Source organism: Zingiber officinale, chromosome 8A (genome assembly GCF_018446385.1).
Source record: "Zingiber officinale cultivar Zhangliang chromosome 8A, Zo_v1.1, whole genome shotgun sequence".
NCBI classification, from domain to species: domain Eukaryota; kingdom Viridiplantae; phylum Streptophyta; class Magnoliopsida; order Zingiberales; family Zingiberaceae; genus Zingiber; species Zingiber officinale.
Genome location: NC_056000.1, coordinates 85,399,770 through 85,418,993, shown reverse-complemented (window position 1 = coordinate 85,418,993; position 19,224 = coordinate 85,399,770). Strand labels below are relative to the sequence as shown.

General features: G+C 38.2%; 4 protein-coding genes across 4 annotated transcripts; all 4 read left to right on the top strand.

Moving 5' to 3' along the window:
- Positions 1–29: 29 nt before the first annotated feature.
- LOC122009798 (cellulose synthase A catalytic subunit 4 [UDP-forming]-like) lies at positions 30–6,922 on the top strand. Its single transcript, XM_042566090.1, has 13 exons — positions 30–439; positions 543–622; positions 744–792; positions 899–1,034; positions 1,382–1,648; positions 2,590–2,935; positions 3,104–3,241; positions 4,248–4,373; positions 4,460–4,672; positions 4,747–4,996; positions 5,080–5,279; positions 5,705–6,058; positions 6,187–6,922. The coding sequence occupies exons 1-13, from the start codon at positions 247–249 to the stop codon at positions 6,778–6,780; spliced, it is 2,946 nt and encodes a 981-aa protein (XP_042422024.1). The 5' UTR covers positions 30–246; the 3' UTR covers positions 6,781–6,922.
- A 119-nt stretch (positions 6,923–7,041) lies between these two features.
- LOC122009800 (mitochondrial import receptor subunit TOM7-1-like) lies at positions 7,042–7,521 on the top strand. The gene has a single exon (XM_042566091.1). The coding sequence runs from the start codon at positions 7,104–7,106 to the stop codon at positions 7,335–7,337; it is 234 nt and encodes a 77-aa protein (XP_042422025.1). The 5' UTR covers positions 7,042–7,103; the 3' UTR covers positions 7,338–7,521.
- Positions 7,522–9,177: 1,656 nt separating this feature from the next.
- LOC122011034 (transcription repressor OFP8-like) lies at positions 9,178–9,717 on the top strand. Its single transcript, XM_042567482.1, has one exon. It carries the CDS (start codon positions 9,178–9,180, stop codon positions 9,715–9,717), a length of 540 nt encoding a protein of 179 aa, XP_042423416.1.
- A 2,751-nt stretch (positions 9,718–12,468) lies between these two features.
- Positions 12,469–13,951, top strand: LOC122011970 (WRKY transcription factor 22-like). Its single transcript, XM_042568414.1, has 3 exons — positions 12,469–13,077; positions 13,164–13,277; positions 13,374–13,951. The coding sequence occupies exons 1-3, from the start codon at positions 12,701–12,703 to the stop codon at positions 13,867–13,869; spliced, it is 987 nt and encodes a 328-aa protein (XP_042424348.1). The 5' UTR covers positions 12,469–12,700; the 3' UTR covers positions 13,870–13,951.
- Positions 13,952–19,224: the final 5,273 nt, after the last annotated feature.

Below are 19,224 nucleotides of genomic sequence, written 5' to 3'. Positions count from 1 at the left end.
TGACACCGCCACTACCCGTCGCTTCGCTCGTCGCTTGCTCCCGCCGCAACCCCATGAAATGCTGAGCTCCACCAGCCACCTCGACAGCAATCTTTGCTTCCATTCTCTCCTTCCACCTGCCGATGCCGACAGCCGACGCTCCAACTCCTCTGCTTCTCTACAAATCCCTCATCCTCGCAAAGGATCGCCCACCACATCGGCGGCGGTCGAGGAGACAGAAGATTGGAATCCGATTAGGGAGAGATCATGGAGAATGAGGTGCCGTTATGCAGCACCTGCGGCGAGTCCGTGGGTTTCTCCACTTCCGCCAGGGAGGAGGTTTTCGTCGCTTGCCATGGATGCAACTACCCTCTCTGCAGCGCCTGCCTTGAGGACGAGATCAGGGAGGGCCGCGACTGCTGCCTTCGCTGCGGGGAACCTTACGCTCGCAATGCCCCAGGTTAGATAGTCCATCGTTTTGACAAAGTTTTGTTTTTGGCCGTCATAGAGAAATAAATCTGACTTCGTTGTTCTTTGGTGTACTGAAATATTGGATTTTGCAGAGAAGGTGAGTGATGAGACTGACAATCACGAGGATTCAGGTGTGAGATTGAGAGCCACAAGCCGTCTCCATGATTATGAGGTAGATTTTTTTTATCCATCTTTATGTTTGGAAGAAACTTAACACATTGAGTCGATAGTTTTTCCACTTTGATCTCTTTAGATAGTTTAGGATATGCTCTTATCTCGAGTAATTGTCACAGGAAAATGGAAGCCATATTAGAAGCTCGAGTAATCTCTCCTTCGTTGAAGGTGGTGCTTAGATTTCAGTTTGTTATTTTTCCGCTGAAATATCTTCTTGATACTTCAATTTCTCTTATTATCTCACTTGTATGATGTTGCTTCCTTCTCTGTATAGAGCCGAATGGTGAATCTGGGAATCCATTATGGAAAAACAGAGTGGATAGTTGGATGGAAAAAAAGAATAAGAAAAAGGCCGCGAAGAAGGTTGAAAAAGCTGAAATTCCTATAGAACAGCAAATGGAAAGTCCAGAGTAAGGACGTAATTTCATTGAATTAAGTTAACCTCAGAAATAGTAACTTGTTTACTATTACTGGATATAGTAGAGTTTCTTTTTGTTTGTTAAATTTTTTTATAAATGGTTACATTTGCAAACAAATGAGGCTGTGTTTATTATAATAAGAATAAGAGTGGAAATTCTGACTTGAACACAAAGTTCACTATTTTATTTTTTTTCATGGTTAGTCATGTCAGATTCCTCTATATTGGCTCATAGTTGTAAGGCGTTCCTGGCCCAGGAATATGATTGTATCCTCTTTAAGCATACTAATATTCCTGGTTCAGTATTACAATTGTTCACTCTCATTTGGCCTTGTGCAGGTATCTAGAGGCTTTTGAATCTTTTTCAAGAGTAGTTCCACTTTCACCCAATAAGCTGACTCCATATAGAGCTGTGATCATAATGAGATTGTTAGTTCTTGGGCTCTTTTTCAATTATAGAGTAACCCACCCTGTCGATAGTGCCTATGCTTTGTGGCTCACATCGGTCATATGCGAGATCTGGTTTGCCTTCTCTTGGGTATTGGATCAATTTCCCAAATGGTCACCTATAAACAGAGAAACTTATATCGACAGACTAAGTGCAAGGTATGTTTCTGTAGATGTTCTTTGTAGATGCTGATGTTTATGTCGCATCACAATTCACATATAACTATGCTATGCTTGTGTATCTTCCTAATCAATCTGCAGGAGATATAGTATTCACTAACAATAGCCAAAACTCATCCTTAATATTTGACATTTGTTTTGAAGTCAGTTTCATAAATAATTCTTTGGTTAAATGACAAGTAATCAGAATAAAACTGATAAGTATTAAATGGCGATTAGGAGGAGGAATAGAAAACCTTGTATATATGCATGTTCCTTAATAACTGTATCTGCAGGTTGTGTTTACTCTATATGTCCAATATACTAAGCTTTTCATGAGAACATATTACTTGTATGTCAAATACCAGATACAAATTATTAACTAGGAATACAGGTGTAACGCTAGAATTGTTGATTATGTTTCTTTATTCATTAACTTTTGAGCTTCTCACTGAAGCTTAAGTGAATCAGTTTGGCTAATTTATGGTGCGTGGTACTCTATTTGGTATGCTGGATAACCTTTATAACATCTTATGCTAACTGAGAACTAAAATCTTGAATATATAGATGCAGGAATAGCCAAAATTAGTAGCTGACCCCAACTGGTTGGGTCTCATGGCTTATTCTTGTAACAAGAATATAGGATGATTTGGATACAGACTTGCTAATATTTGAAAAGAAAAAAAATACACAAACAGACAATTTTTTTTGTCAGCACTGCATAAAATCAGTAAAAAATTATGTTTTGATGCATATGTTAGATAATGTTTTTTTTCGACCAGTTGAATCTGATAGAATTTGTCCAAATGTTCTGAAAATTTTGCACGTATACTTGCTAGTTTGATTACATACGTTATGTTGTATTTTTCATGTATTAGAATTTGGAAAAGCTAATTGTTTATCCTTCATTTCCAAACACGTCTTCACACAAATTGCTGCAGATATGAACGGGAAGGAGAAGAATCACAACTTGCTGCAGTAGATTTTTTTGTCAGTACTGTTGATCCACTCAAAGAGCCACCATTGATTACTGCTAACACTGTGCTTTCAATTCTTGCTGTGGACTATCCTGTTGATAAAGTTTCTTGCTATGTATCTGATGATGGTTCCGCTATGCTTACTTTTGAATCTCTTGTTGAAACTGCGGAGTTTGCTAGAAAATGGGTTCCTTTCTGTAAGAAGTATGCAATTGAACCAAGGGCACCTGAGTTCTATTTTTCACAGAAGATTGATTATTTGAAAGATAAAATACAGCCATCTTTTGTCAAGGAGCGCAGAGCAATGAAAGTAAGTATTTTCTTTTAGGCCTGAAACTTATTGGAAGTTCTGGATTCTTTTTCACCAACCTGCCATTGTGGACTGATTTTCTTGTTGACGTGTTAACCTATATCTGTAATAATAATATATGAGAATTAGAGGGATGCTGAAATGAACTAATGTGTTGATTCTTTGCAGAGAGACTATGAAGAGTACAAAGTGAGGGTAAATGCTTTAGTTGCCAAGGCTCAAAAAACGCCAGAGGAAGGTTGGGTTATGCAAGATGGAACATCATGGCCGGGAAATAATCCACGTGACCACCCTGGCATGATTCAGGTTCATCACTTTCTTATCATAAAATTATTTCTTCCTGGACTCTTGTAAGTGATTGAATTTAGTAACTCATTATTACCTATATGCACTTATAAATTTGACACAGTTTTTTAGCATAAGTTCTGATTACATCCAGATCATTCATTGTATTCCTTTTCTTTTTTTGCCACTTACTTTCTTGAGGCATTTAACATTTTGTACATTATTAAGGCTTGAGATCCACTTGTCAAGGTCTATTTAATAACACTTATTTTAGCAAACATATTTGTCAAAGTTGAATATCAAGCTGCCCTGCCAATAGACAGCTACATAATCGTGGATCGGTTATTACTTATTACATGCTCATTAGTAGAGATTCTTGAGATACTTAAAGATATATCTGTTTACATGTGTATGCTTTTCCTTCCTGAACGTTTTAGAAGATATTATTGGTTAGATATGGGATTAATCCTTCAGAATAATCTTAAACTACGATCTTGAGCATTGTGAATCATATGCAAACTTGCTCAATCATATGCAAACTTGAGCATTGTGAATTGAATCTTCATAAATTGGGTTTATCTTTATGAAATTCTTGTTTTTCATTCACTCAATTTCTTATGTTTCATCTTCTTTTTAGTAAGGTCTATATCCTCCTTTTCTTCACAATAAGGGAAGCGTGTATTTTGGTGGATCCCACTTGATGCTGGTTTTTGTTTAATCTCCTTTTGCTTGAAAGTTGTTTCTACATCGCTTTCTTTGTCACTCTTTCCTTTCTTCCATTTCATTTATTTTCGTAGTGATAGTAGGTGATGGCATTGTGCCTGCACAAGTGATAAATAAGAGAACAATAATGTTTCAATGCTTAGAATTTCTCAATGCTGTCATAAGATACTCATATTCTACGCATATAAGTTTGGATTGAATAGAAATATTTGGCATATTCCAAATAATGCCAATTCAATCCATTTAATGAAGAAAATGTAAAAAATTAAACAACCAATAAAGTTCTATTTACAATTTTGTTCAGGTTTTCCTTGGATATAGTGGTGCTCATGACATTGAAGGAAATGAACTTCCTCGGCTAGTTTATGTTTCAAGAGAGAAGAGACCTGGATATCAGCACCACAAAAAAGCTGGGGCCATGAATGCACTGGTAGACTATTTTATTAGTCTGTTCAATGAGAATTTATTTACATGGATGCCATCCTTTTGTAATCTACAAATATCTTAATCTTACAGGTTCGAGTCTCAGCAACTCTGACAAATGCTCCCTACATTCTCAACCTCGATTGTGATCACTATGTTAATAACAGCAAAGCAGTCCGTGAAGCAATGTGTTTCATGATGGACCCAGAGGTTGCAAGAGATGTGTGTTATGTTCAGTTTCCTCAGAGGTTTGATGGTATAGACCGCAGTGACCGATACGCAAATAGGAATATTGTGTTCTTTGATGTAAGTCTTAGAAACTTAAACTTTTAATCATCACATGTGCCTGTACTATTTGGTGAAGTTTTCTTTTTTTGTAGGTAAATATGAGGGGGCTTGATGGCATCCAAGGACCAGTTTATGTAGGAACTGGTTGCGTTTTCAATAGACAAGCACTGTATGGCTATGGGCCAGCCAATTTGCCAGTTTTACCGAAGTCTTCATTTTGTTCTTCATGCTGCTGCTGTTGCGGCCGTTCTAAGAAAGCCTCAGAGAATCAGATTGAAGTTTATCGAGATGCCAGGCGTGAAGATCTCAATTCTGCTATATTTAACTTGAGAGAAATTGACAGTAGGCATATTCTAGTGCAGTCTTACGCTCTTATGGATTGTTGGCTTCTATTATTTCTTACTTGTTCTGTCCTTCATGTGCAGATTACGATGAACATGAAAGGTCTTTGTTGATCTCCCAAATGAGCTTCGAAAAGACTTTTGGACAGTCTTCAGTGTTCATTGAGTCCACCCTAATGGAGAATGGCGGTGTGCCTGAATCTGCTAATTCTTCTACTTTAATCAAGGAAGCTATTCACGTCATTGGCTGTGGATACGAGGAGAAGACAGAATGGGGAAAAGAGGTAAACTTTATTCTTCGCTGAATTTCATGCTAAAGTTGTTTTTGTTTACGTTCCACATCCAAGATTTCTCATTTTCTCATCTTAAAGGGACATGCCATCGTATTAGCATCGATATAATTCAATTTCTAACAAGCCAACAAGTGATCGAACATGTTAGACTTGTTCTATCCAGACATGTTTAAGAACTGTAGTTGCAAAACCTCGAACCAGTGGCTTGCAAGCAGCAAGCTTTGAATGATCACTTTCCATATCCAAACTGTCCTTGTGATCTTATCAGTTCAGCAACGCTTTTTTACATAATGCTCTTTACCAGTCAACCTCACTGTTTGCGAGTTTTGCATTTAACTTGTTGATCTTTAATTTTTCATTCTTGTAAAATTTTTGCCTGGTTCATCAACAACTTAATTTCCTTATGTTATAAACAGATTGGCTGGATATATGGATCTGTCACAGAAGATATTTTGACGGGATTCAAAATGCATTGCCGTGGATGGAGGTCTATCTATTGCATGCCTACAAGGCCTGCTTTCAAAGGATCTGCCCCGATCAACCTCTCTGATCGATTGCATCAGGTTCTTCGTTGGGCTCTTGGTTCTGTTGAGATCTTCCTCAGCCGGCATTGCCCCCTTTGGTATGGCTATGGTGGCGGCAGGCTGAGATGGCTTCAAAGATTGGCTTATATAAACACTATCGTCTATCCATTTACATCCCTTCCACTGATCGCCTACTGCTCTTTACCAGCCATTTGTCTGCTCACTGGAAAGTTCATCATTCCGACGGTACATTCTTTTACTGGCTATCGTCCCTAGTTTTGTTCAATGATTGTACTTCCATTCTTCCTCATAATTTATTACAAGCAAATAGAGGTAGTTATCCGATCGTCTCAACTGCTATTTTGTTGTTTCAGCTTTCCAACGTTGCAAGTGTTCTGTTTCTGGCTCTATTCATGTCCATCATCCTAACGAGTGTTCTTGAACTGCGGTGGAGCGGCATCGGCATCGAGGACTGGTGGCGAAACGAGCAATTCTGGGTGATCGGAGGTATCTCTGCACATCTATTTGCAGTTTTCCAAGGAATCCTAAAGATGCTGGCAGGCATTGACACCAACTTCACCGTCACCGCCAAAGCTACAGACGACACTGAGTTTGGCGAGCTCTACGTGTTCAAGTGGACCACCGTACTGATACCTCCGACGACCATCCTAATCGTCAACTTCGTCGGTGTAGTCGCCGGATTCTCCGACGCGCTGAACAGCGGATACGAAGCATGGGGGCCACTCTTCGGGAAAGTATTCTTCGCAATGTGGGTGATTCTGCATCTGTATCCATTCCTCAAAGGTCTCATGGGGAGGCAGAACCGGACGCCGACCATTGTCGTGCTATGGTCGGTGCTTTTGGCTTCAGTTTTCTCACTTTTGTGGGTAAAAATCGATCCTTTCATCAACATCTCCGACGACACCAAGTCCCGTGGATGCATCGATATCGATTGTAAGTTCAACTGAAAATAGCATGAACTCTTTCTTCTTGTATAGATATCAGGAAAGGAGTGATTGAGTTTATTGTGTGGGAGTGCAAAAGTTTTTTCCTCTATTCATAATCTGTATTTACTCTTGATTCATATTATTATATGGGATTTTTGATTTATTTCAATTTATTTTTATTATTAATTTTATAAGAAACGATAAAATATTTTTATTTTAAGAGAGAGAGAGAGAGAGAGAGAGAGAGAGAGAGAGAGAGAAGCCAAGCTTTTTGCCTATATAAAGTTATAAACGGCCAGCAACGGGGTTTACGATAGAAGGGTTTTAGGGTTTGGGTGATCGCGATGGCTTCTAGGGTTTCTCTCAAGGTGAAAGGAAAGCGGAAGAAGGCTGGCAAGGGATCGAAGCCCACGGCGCCGGAGGACCTATCGGCCGGAGGGCTCGCCAAGGAGTGGAGCACCTGGGCGATGAAGAAGGCCAAGCTGATCGCTCACTACGGCTTCATCCCCCTCGTCATCCTCGTCGGCATGAACTCGGATCCGAAGCCCCAGCTCTACCAGCTCCTCAGCCCCGTCTGATGGGTCGCCCGGTGACCGGCAAGTTTCTCTCCTCCCAATAATTAGGGATTTTGGTTTCTCAGGATAGTGATCTTCAACTTGCAGTTAAATTTTGTCAACCTACGATTTCTTGAATGATTGTTCATGATGCATTGCTGAATTTTGATATCAGTTTGAGTAATCAATCGAACTTCTAAACTACAAAGAACTTGATGATTGGTAATTGACCACTTGATGCTAATCTCTGATAGACTCTTATCTATATGACACTTGCACACATTGTGATTTTCAATTCAGGAATAGTTGTTTCTTATCTTTGCATCTTCCACATTGACCTGGCTATCCAACCTGTTGGTGTCTCTATGCACGTGCAAAAATATTATTTCGTAAAACACGGTGCGGAAGCATAATAATTTGCCAAATTATTACAACACTCGCATTCACAAGAACATGCACGTGTAGACATAATCGTAGAATAAAATTTCATTTAGAAATTATACCTATTGAATGACGTTTAATGGAAGCGACATCAACTAGGAAGCCTCATGAGACTTTCCTTTATTTGTATCCATGCCGGGATACCTTCAAGATGATTTCACAAAGCCACAAGTTGTGTCTCCACTTCGGTACTAGCCAAAGGAAGGAGATGACGCAATCCGAGAGAACTCATGGCTTGATTTGGTGCCCGATGGCAATTACAACCTGGCGGCACTAGAAGGAGTGGGCAGCAACCTATTGCCTGCACTTCAACGACTTTAGAGGCTGCTGTCGGCGGTTGTGGTGGCTCCCATTCGGCTGGCCGGCCGACGACGCGAAGGCGGATGGCGGCACCGTTCTGCGGCACAAGAGAGGGAGAGGAATAAAATCTGAAAAATTAATTTCTCAATTTTTCTCCTCATGGAAGGGTTTTATACATCTCCGTCAAGGTTTGATAAGAAAGATCAAACTCGTACCCAATAACTCAACCCAATACATTAGCAATAAACTTGGTTCAAAATAAAACCAACTTGATTTAAAATCAAACCAATTTTGATTCATAACTAAATCAAAGTGGATCTAACTCGCCTACAAGAGCTGTGACCCATTAAAGCTTTCGACCCTGCAAACTCAAAGTTTCCCAGTAAAAACTTTTCCCTTTACCGCTGGCTTAACTACTACTGCACATCCCTCACCAAATTCAAGGACTTACTCATCACTTCTTACTCTCCAAGTACACAACTACTAGTAGTACCCACTCCCTGCCATTACCAATGCTTCACTTACCACTAGTACTCCAAACCTAAAAGTTCGTCCTTGTGATCATCATCTTCTCCCCCCAGACAGGCTCGCGAAGGCAATGGTAAAGCATTCAGAGGAATTATTAAGAGGATTAGGGTGCAAATCTTAATTGGGTTGTACATTTTAGCGATAACTTTTATATATATACCAAGTATATTAATCCTAGGTAGATGGTTCGGCCTCACATTCCACCCATCGGGTGTATTCAAGAAGCACGGTGGCTCTCAATGTTGTATTCCAGCTTCACTAGTAGTTCAATCGGCATAGGTGTGTCTTGCGTGGGAATTGAATTGGTTGTTTGGGAATGTTTTTTGCATCTTGTCACCACACCAAGTCCGGGGGATTGGAGATTGACTTCTAAGTATGTATGTATGTATAAATTGTGTTTCAGATTTACTCGAGACCATCTACTTGTTAAAAAGAAAAAAAATCTCCAATGCTCTACTAACTCCCCATGCCTCCTCTCTTTCAATGGGCATCTTAATTGCACCACAAGAGCAAGTGGTAGTGGGTAAACTGGGCTATAAGTTGAGCCTTCTTCCCTCTGGTTTTCTTGGTGAAGTGGCCGAGAGCTTCTTCTTCCATGGAGAACGCAGCCAGTCATGGTTCAAGTAGAAGCAGAGGATTGAAGCATCGGATCACTCGAATGCTTCTCCGTACTCCTTGCTCTACCTGCATTGTTTCCGACAATGGGACCGAGCTTTCCAATGCGCGGCTGTCGGTTCACTTGGAGCGGAGAAAGCAGATCAGGTGGCCGATGGCTTCACTGAAACAGGAGGAGAAGAGAATGGAATGGTTTGGCAATGGTGAGGTGGACTACTTTGAGGGCAGCAAGCGGCAGAGGCAGAAGAGTAGAAGACGGAGTGGAAGAAGGAGACGCTTGTGCGTGGAAGGGGAGGACGAGGAGGCAAGCGGCGGATTTTTTGCGATGATGACACAGTCAAGCAATCCGTATGGGGATTTCCGGCAGTCGATGGCGGAGATGGTGGTGGCGGGGCAGCACATGGACAGCGCGAGCGAGATGGAGAAGCTCCTCCGCTCATACTTGTCGTTGAATTCGCCGGTGCACCATCCGGTGATCGTGGAGGCGTTTGTGGACGTGTGGGAAGAGTTCATGGCTTAGTAATTTGTTGGATTAGATTAAGATTAGATTAGATTTGGTATTTACTATAACGAAGCGCTCATCATAGCGTTAATTCGCATAGATTTTAATTAATTATCATGCGGTTTAGAAGAATATCCCCTCATACACACTTTTTTATTTTTTGTGTCCTTAAAAAGCGTTTAACGCTCAAAAAATATATAAAAAATGGTTTCATCCTAATTTTTTTAATCAAAACTAAAAGAATAATTTTTTTATAACAAAGTTGTTCTTTCTTATAATAATCTTAAGCTAAAAAGTAATTAAAACAGTGTTAAAATAGTTTTGACAAAGTTCAAATAATTTTACTTATTACTAGAGTAGTTTGATTATCTTTTAACCAAAATTAAATGTTTTTTTTTAAAATATGATTCATCTATAAACTAATCAACAATTATATCCTTGAATATTCACAAACTGTTTAAAGAATGATTTAATTATTACATTTACCTTAAAGTTTTATCCAACAAATAACACTTTTTATTACTATTTTCAACCCACAATTTTTGCCAAAATCTTCTACTTAAATACTTTTTAAATAAAACTTAAATTACTTAATTAAGGAGATTATAATAGTGTTGTTAGTTGTACATTTCTAAACTTACAAGACAATATTATGTGTTTATTATGTTAATTAGTCACATCGATGAGTTGGGAATGACCGAGAGTGGTAGAGCATCAAACGCAATGTAGAGGACCGATAACGACCCTTAGGCAATACCTTTCGAGGTCAAGACTATGGCCAACAATTGTGGACGGGGCAATGTGAGTTCGAAGTATAGCCCTTCTTCGTGCTCAAGGAAAGCCTCGAGCCATAAATCTAGTTGTCGTGACTCGTAAAAGACCTCGACTCACAACTTGTCTCGCCCCCTTTGCCATCATTCGTCCTTAATGTAAAAAAAAGGAGATCGATGGAGACCTTACTAGTGGCACAAAATTGATAGACAAGGAATACGATATGAGGTGGGGTGCAAGCTACTTGCCATCCCTACATACTATAATCTTTCTCTCTATAGATAATCTAATAAAAAGCAAGCTTGCATTCCACTGTTGAATGATGGGATAACATTCACTTAACTACAATTAATAAAAGAATAATAAAAAAATATTTATCAAAAGATATTTTCTAGATATTTTTGGTACTACGAGATTCCTACATTAGGACCATGTGGGATCATGATTAGGACGATATTTATCCAAAAATGAACAAGACAATCAAGTTAAATATTCTTCCCAAATATCATATTTATAGAAATACTATTGTTGTTGCAAATTTGCTCGAATTATTTTTTTTAATCACATGTTTTGCATGTATATAACATATTATTTATGTAAATATTCTTAAAAAATAATATTAATTTTATAAATATTTATTTATTTATTTTTGATAAGTTTGAATCTTAAAAAAGATGAGGCAAAAGTGGACGAAGCTTTCGTCAGTGTGCTTAGGACCATCTCCTCTCACTTATTTTGTCAATTTTATTGTTGTAAAATCGATTCAACATTTAACATCGACTTATTACTAGATTAAAGAAGAAATTTAAGAGATATAGTTTTAAAATAATACACAAATAAAGATCTTATTTGTTGTTTAATTAGCAAGGAAAGATGGGTTTAATTGTTAATTAGTTAAAAGATTAAAGTAATCAGTTCCCAGCTATAAATATATACATTTTGTTGTATATATTTGAAATTTATAAATATAATTATAAAATTGGTGGTCTCCACGTTAATGGCATATTGGGATCCAACTATATAAGGTATCCATAATATATGCAAAATTAATTGAAATATATTTAAAGGAAAAAATAATAATTTTTTATACGAGATTATTAGTTATTTTAGATGTTATCAAATTCTCAATTTAAGATTATTTGATTGTTTGAATTTTTGATATTTTAAACTTGTTTAGATGGTTTTTAAATTTGATAATATAAATTTGTTTGTTAGTTTAAAATTTTCTTTATTTATTTTGCATTTTGAGAAAATTTTTATTGATAAATATAGTTCATAGACATTATTGACCAATGCATTTACGAACATTAATATATATTTAAGGTTATTTAGTTATTCAAATTTATTTATTTAATTAAATTTATTTTGATTGAATGAACATAAATAAATTTTCATACACCTAAGTGCCTAATAAGCAATGGGTTGACAAGAGAAAGAAAAAGAAAAATTCATTTCTTTCACAATTTTAAATAGACAAAAAATAATATAAAAAATAATTCTATGAATTTTTTTATCCGTTTTATTATTATTTAAAGTTTTTTTATTCGTTTATTATTATCATTTTTTAAAAAGTTTTTTTTGATATCTATGCAATTCGTCCATTCCCGCGAAGTAAGCAGACGTAAATGAGTGTTTCTTCTCGTGTTAAACTTCAGAGCGGATGTTTCTTCTCCGGTTAAACTTTTGACTGCGTCCGCAGCAATGGAGCTGCGTTATTGGCTTTGCCGTACGGTCTCACGGCAGCAACCCGGCGCTGCGCCTGCGCGTGGATGATGACGATGACGATGACGGCGACGGCGACGGCGACGGCGACGATGATGATGGCCACCAACACACAACTGATCCGGATCGAAACGACGACTTTATTGTTGTTGTTGTTGTTCTTCTTTTTTAATTTATTTTTTCTCTTTCTTTGTATAAAAAACCATTTTGATGAGAGAAATAGACGGTTAAAAGGATCGGAACATCTTGTCTCTCCTTCAGTCCTTTGACCTTTTCCAAAAGTCAAGTTGCGGAACAGAGCTCCTCTAAATGGCGATGATGAGGTGACCGGCCGATATGGGACGGGATTTGAGTGATCCACTTCCACTTTTGGCTCTTTTCAGCCCCACCACCACCACCTCCACCTCCACCTCCACCACCACCACCACGGTTGCCATCGCCGTGACCACTCTATATAAGTTTCTCTGAAGCTTAGTAGCTCGAATCACATCCCTCCCCTGTTCTCTCGATGGACGACAACGACTGGGATTTGTTCGCCGTGGTGAGAGGCTGCCTCCCGGAGCCGCCGCCGCCGCCTCCAACGCCGGTGTTCTGGTTGGAGGAGGAAGTCGCCGCCGCAGCGGGGAAACGTGGGTTCATTCTCGATGTGCCTGCGTGTGGCGTCGAGGTTGATGAGCTCTGCAATCTGCCGTTCCGGGACAGCTGCAACCCGCGGCAGTTCAGCAACCAGACGCCGGCGCTGGTTCCTAAGCCCGCCTACGTCGGCACTTCCATTCTCACGCCGTTGGTCGCCGTTCCGTATCAATTCCAGTTCCAGGAGCAACCTCGTCTGGCGGCGACTCGAAGGCCGGCGCCGCCCTCGCAAACTCCTCGCTCTAAGAGAAAGTATGTTTCTTTTTCCTTTTTTTTTTGGATTTATCAAAGATTTATAAAATATATATCGATCGGGAATAATTTGGGAAAATTGATAGGAAGAACCAGCAGAAGAAGGTGGTTTGCCATGTTCCGGCTGACGGAGTCTCCTCTGATCTGTGGGCATGGAGAAAGTACGGCCAGAAGCCGATCAAAGGCTCGCCTTATCCAAGGTAATTAAAGGCGCATGAACTCAATCGATAAGATTTTAATTTGTTGTAAATTATTAGTAAAATTATTTATTTTGTCGTCGGTGAATCTATGAACAGGAGTTATTATCGGTGCAGTAGCTCTAAGGGCTGCCAAGCAAGGAAGCAGGTGGAGCGGAGCCGGGCGGAGCCGGCGATGCTGCTCATCACCTACACGGCGGAGCACAACCACCCGGTGCCCACCCACCGCAACTCCCTCTCCGGTAGCACTCGCCAGAAGGCCTCGCAACCGACCAGTACCGCCACCCCTGCCTCGACTCCTTCGTCGGTAGCCCTGTCGCGCCCTGCCAAAGGCGGGGACGGCGAGGAAGAGGAGCCGGTGGTGGAGGAGGAGGACGACGACGAGGAAGAGATGCTCAAGGTGGCTGACGTGGAGATGATGCGCGAGGAGGACGACATGCTGTTCCTCGGAATAAAGGTGGCCGACGCAGGGTCGTCGACGGCGACGACCGCCGGAGTCAACAAATTGCCGGCGAGCCTCGCCTTCCTCGAGGAGGACGAGGAGTTCTTCAGTGCACACAATTGGCTGACTGATAATGCCGCTTCTCTTTTTTAATTAATACTAAACAAATTATAAAAATATTTTTAAAATGGGATAAATTATAGGAGATGAAATGTAAACTTTCTAATTAACAACAGGGTGCTTAATTTTGTTTTTTTTAAAAAAAAATATTTTCGGTCCAATTTTAATTTTATTTCAATATAAGGAAAATACATACTGCATGACTTTCTGCACATGCTCCACGTCGCTACTCTGTGTCTCTGTTAGTTATTATAGTTAATTACATAAAGGAATTAGTAATTAGTTGGATGGATTTATATATATATATATAATATTTTTTTTAAATTTTTCTTAAATTAAAATAAAATCTAGTTTTTATTTCTCTTTTAATTACATGCAACAATAATGATGATTTAGATTTTTAAAAACCAACACCACAATTTAAATACATCAGCAGCTATAGAATAGAGCTGGATTTTAACTTGTTGATTTTTAAAGATCAACACTACTTTAGTACTGGTCTTTAATACTTTGATGTAAGTCTTTAAAGATCAATACCAGCATAAAGTGATGTTGGTTTTTAACCTTTTATATATATATATATATATATATATATATATATATATATATATATATAAAATGTTAATTCTAATATATTTTCATTGAATCATCATAATTAGATGAAAAGAAGAAAAACTCTTAGTATATAAGATATTTGGTCCATTAATAGATATAAGGATAGATATTCGATATTTGATGGATATGAAATTTGAACCAAATTTGACCCATTACCATTCGGGCTCTTTCGAGATGTTCAACGACCCCTCCCTAAGTGCAGTTCAGATCTTCTGTCCCCATTTCTCTCTGTCTCCGTGTCCTATTGTCAATTCGACGGATCAGATTAAATCTTAAGGCATCATTGCACATCACGAGGATACTGCACATATTTTAAAGATGCCATGATGTCTTGAAATTTAATCTGATCCGTCCGATCGACAGTGAGACACGGGGACAGAGAGAAATGGGGACAGAAGATCTGAACTGCCCTAAGTGGTGATGGTCTTTAACATCTTAGTGATGATCTTTAAAGACCATCACTAAGGTTGTGCTGGTCTTTAAAAACCAGTACCACATTAAAAACTAGCACTATGTTAAAAACTAACACCACTTAGTGCTAGACCAACACCAAAGTGGTAGTTGGTGTATTTAAGATGTGATGTTAGTTTTTAAAAATCAATTCTACAGTTATTGTCAAAAGAGATATAACAAAATTATCCAAATTAACCGGATCAAATTACCAAATCAAATCATATTAGTATTTGGATTATTCTAATAATTCTGTTATAATTATTCTCAGAATTATTCTTAGAATAATTCTGTTATTTATTAATTAGTTATTTGACCAAGTACTTTTGAACATTATATATTGTATTGTCCTTAGGACAAATATCAATGAACAATAGATTTTATTATTCTCATCTTATTCCTTCCTCTCTCCCTATTCTTCCTCTTACATGGTATCAGAGCCATCTCTCTCTCTCTCTCTTTTTTTATCTTCCCTCAATTTCTTGAGGCGGAGATCGTATAAACGGCGAATTTTAATTTTTCCCTCAAGCCTCTTATTTTCTCCTACGTGTTTTAATTTTCTTATTCTTCTCTATTTTTCAGAACAAACGAAAAATACTTATTTTCTTCCGCTGCCAACCCCTTTGCTTCTCTTTCCTCTTCCTTAATCTCTATTTTTTTTTCCACTACCACCGGACAAGTTATTTTTTACTTTAGATGTCAAATACTCGACGACATCAAAGAGGACAAAAGCAAAGTCCAAACCGATGTCAAATTTGTCACATCGTTGGTCATACTGGAAATATATGCCCTAAAAGACTTGATTGGTCTAGGGTAAAATGTCAAATTTGTCTTGGAATTGGACATTTTGGTATTCAATGTCCTAGTCCATTTGATTCAAATTTCATTGGTGGTCCTACAACCTCAAGACAACCATCTATTTCACAAGTATATCCTAAAGTTCTTTCGTCTGTGCCTACTTGTGGTAAAAACCCAGAGTTCTCATCTACTGATTGGTATATTGACATTGGAGCAACTCATCATGTCACATCAGATTGTAATATCCTTACAGACGTAATGCCATATTATGGCTCAGATACGGTGCAAGTAGGCGATGGTTCAGGTTTGCAAATTGCTAATCTTGGAAACACATATGTTCATTTATCTAATCGAACTTTTCACATGCGCAATGTCTTTCATGTTCCATCTATCACTAAAAATTTACTTTCTACACGCCAGTTTTGTCTTGATAACAATGTCATTTTTGAATTTCATCATAATCATTATCTTATAAAGGATAGAGGAACAAATGCTATTGTGTTTTATGGGAGAATCAAAAATGGCCTCTATTGTCTTCAGAGTTCTTCAATCAAAGCTTTTGTTGGTGAACGCACAAATAAACCAGCTTGGCATGCTCGACTTGGTCATCCTTCCCTTCGTATTGTTCAGTCAATCATCAATAGGTATGGTTTACCTACTTCTATTACCTCCTCTCCATCTTATTCATGTAGGGCCTGCATGGAATCTAAAAGTCATAAGCTACCTTTCTCTTTATCTGATCATGTTTCTAATTTTCCACTTGAAATAATTCATTCTGATGTTTGGGGCCCTGCACCTATTTTGTCTAATCAAGGTTTCCAATATTATGTTACATTCATTGATCATTTTAGTAAATATACTTGGCTTTATCCTATGAGAAGGAAATCTGATTTATTTGATATATTTTGTAATTTTCAAATTCAAGTTGAACGATCTTTTAATCGTAAAATACTCTCTTTTCATTCTGATTGGGGAGGCGAATATCAAGCTCTCCATCATCATTTTGTCTCTTGTGGAATTGTTCATTGAGTTTCTTGTCCTCACACTCCAGAACAAAATGGCTCTGCTGAGAGAAAACATAGACATATAATTGAAACTGCCTTAGCTCTTCTTCATCATGCATCAGTTCCGCGCAAATTTTGGGATGAAGCTGTTAGCACTGCAGTATATCTCATAAATCGACTTCCTACACCATTGCTCAATCATAAATGTCCTTTTGAAACACTTTATAATCAAACCCCTGATTACACTTTCCTTCAAATTTTTGGTTGCGCATGTTATATCCATGGTTACACCCCTATTCTAAACACAAACTTGACTCTCGTTCACTACAATGTATTTTTCTTGGTTATAGCAATTTGCACCATGGTTATCGTTGCTTGCATATACCAACAGGACGAATTTATATTTCACGACATGTTACTTTTGATGAGTCTTTATTCCCTTTTTCGGTAGCTTCTTCAATCTCTCCTCCAGATACAAGTGGCACCTTCTTAATGCCACATAATATTATCAGAAGTGATGGAATTCTAGGTCCTTCTCCGGAGCTCTCTAATAACTCTCCTATACCATCAGAATCACCTCCGGTTGCTGCTCCAATCTTAGAAATCTCGCCGATCAAAGATAATATGCTCTCTGGTTCCTCGGATAATGCAAGTCCGTCATCTACATCACCATGTCAGCCTACTTTCTCATCGTCATCATCAAGTGATTCAGATGATAATGCTCCTCGTTGCATGCTTCCCATTAGTGATATTTATGAGCGTTGCCCACCAAATGCAACTCGATATCCCCTTCCACGAGCTTTAGTGGTTTCTTCTAAATCTATTGAACCAACCTGTTTTACACAAGCAAACAAGGATCCAAACTGGCGTAGTGCAATGGCTACAGAATTTGATGCACTTCTTCGCAATGGAACATGGACTCTAGTTCCGCGCACTCCCTCAATGAATGTTGTGGGCTCTAAATGAGTATTACGTCATATTCTTCCTCTTACAATTGTTGCATGTAATTAAAGGAGAGAGAAAAGAGTTTTATTTTAATTTAAGAATAAAGAAAAAAAATTATTACATGCAGATGAGAGAAAGATTAAAAAAATTGGGTTTTGACCACGTCAGGTGCCCATGTCGAATGTCAGTTATGCTTGCTTACATAAGAGTGTCAGTCATTTCTCTCTCTCTCTCTCTCTATACACACATACACAATAGATAACTAATATGCTTCCCGACTCCTGCCGTACGACTGTGCCCAATTTTCACTTTAGCAATGCTCGATGATCAAATTTAATTATTTTTCTATTATAGCAGTGTCATAATTAAAAAGACCTTAAATCCCTTTCGCTCTTAAAACCCAAATATTTCGACCCCCCTTCTAACTCTCTCGTTTCCTTCGGTGTCGCGATTGTGTAGAGCCGCTGATCACCATCTTGGTCGATCAACTCCCTGAGTGTTGCATTACCTCACTGAGTTTGCCTGTCACTGTTCATCTGCCATGTGCTCCCCTATCTACGTGCCCTAAACATCTTGCTAAATTAGTTGGGTGGATTTAAATTATATATACACACACACACACAAAATCCGCCATAGGCGAACTAACACGGTTTCCTCTCTCATTTGCATACAATAACTTTTTTTCTATTTTTTCTTAAATTAAAATAATTTTTTTTATCTCTCTTTTAATTACATGCAATAATCATGATGGTGCTGATTTTAAAAAACTAGCACCGCAGTTTAAATATACCAGCTACTGTTGTAGAGTGGTGCTGGTTTTTAACTTGTTGATATTTAAAGATCAGCACTACTTTGGGGCTAGTCTTTAATACCTTGGTGCTAGTTTTTAAAAGATCAGCACCAGTATAAGGTGGTGTTGGTTTTTAGCCTGATGCTGATTTTTAAAGACTAGCACCATTTTGATATTAGAGATGATAATTTCCTCTGAAATCGATAGAGAATCCGATATTCGGCCCGAATGGAGGAGAGTATGGAGAGACTACCAATATCTAAAATCCGACCCAAATACCCGATTAAATGTTCACTTTATATATAAATATATATATATATATATATTCTACTCTTAACATCAACAAAAATAGTTAATAGATTTTGAGAAAAGAAAATTTATATATATAATATTTTCATTGAATGATTATAATTAGATGAAAAGAAGAAAAACTATTAATATATAAGATATTTGATCCATTAATGGGTATAGGGATAGGTATTCGATATCTAATGGATATGGGGACAGATGATATGAAATTTGACCCGTTACCATCTCTAATTGGTGATGGTTTTTAAAACCTTAGTGTTTGTTGGGACCGAAAAGTAGCTAGAGGGGGGGGGGGGGGGGGAATAGCTCGTCGTTGGCTCGTTGCTCGGCGTTGCTTGTTTCTTCAAAGATGCGCAGCGGAAAATACAGAAACAAACCACACAACGCTAACAAGGTTGGTTTACTTGGTATCCACCTCACAAGAGGTGACTAGTCCAATGATCCACACCTATACACACACTCTCTACTAATAAAACT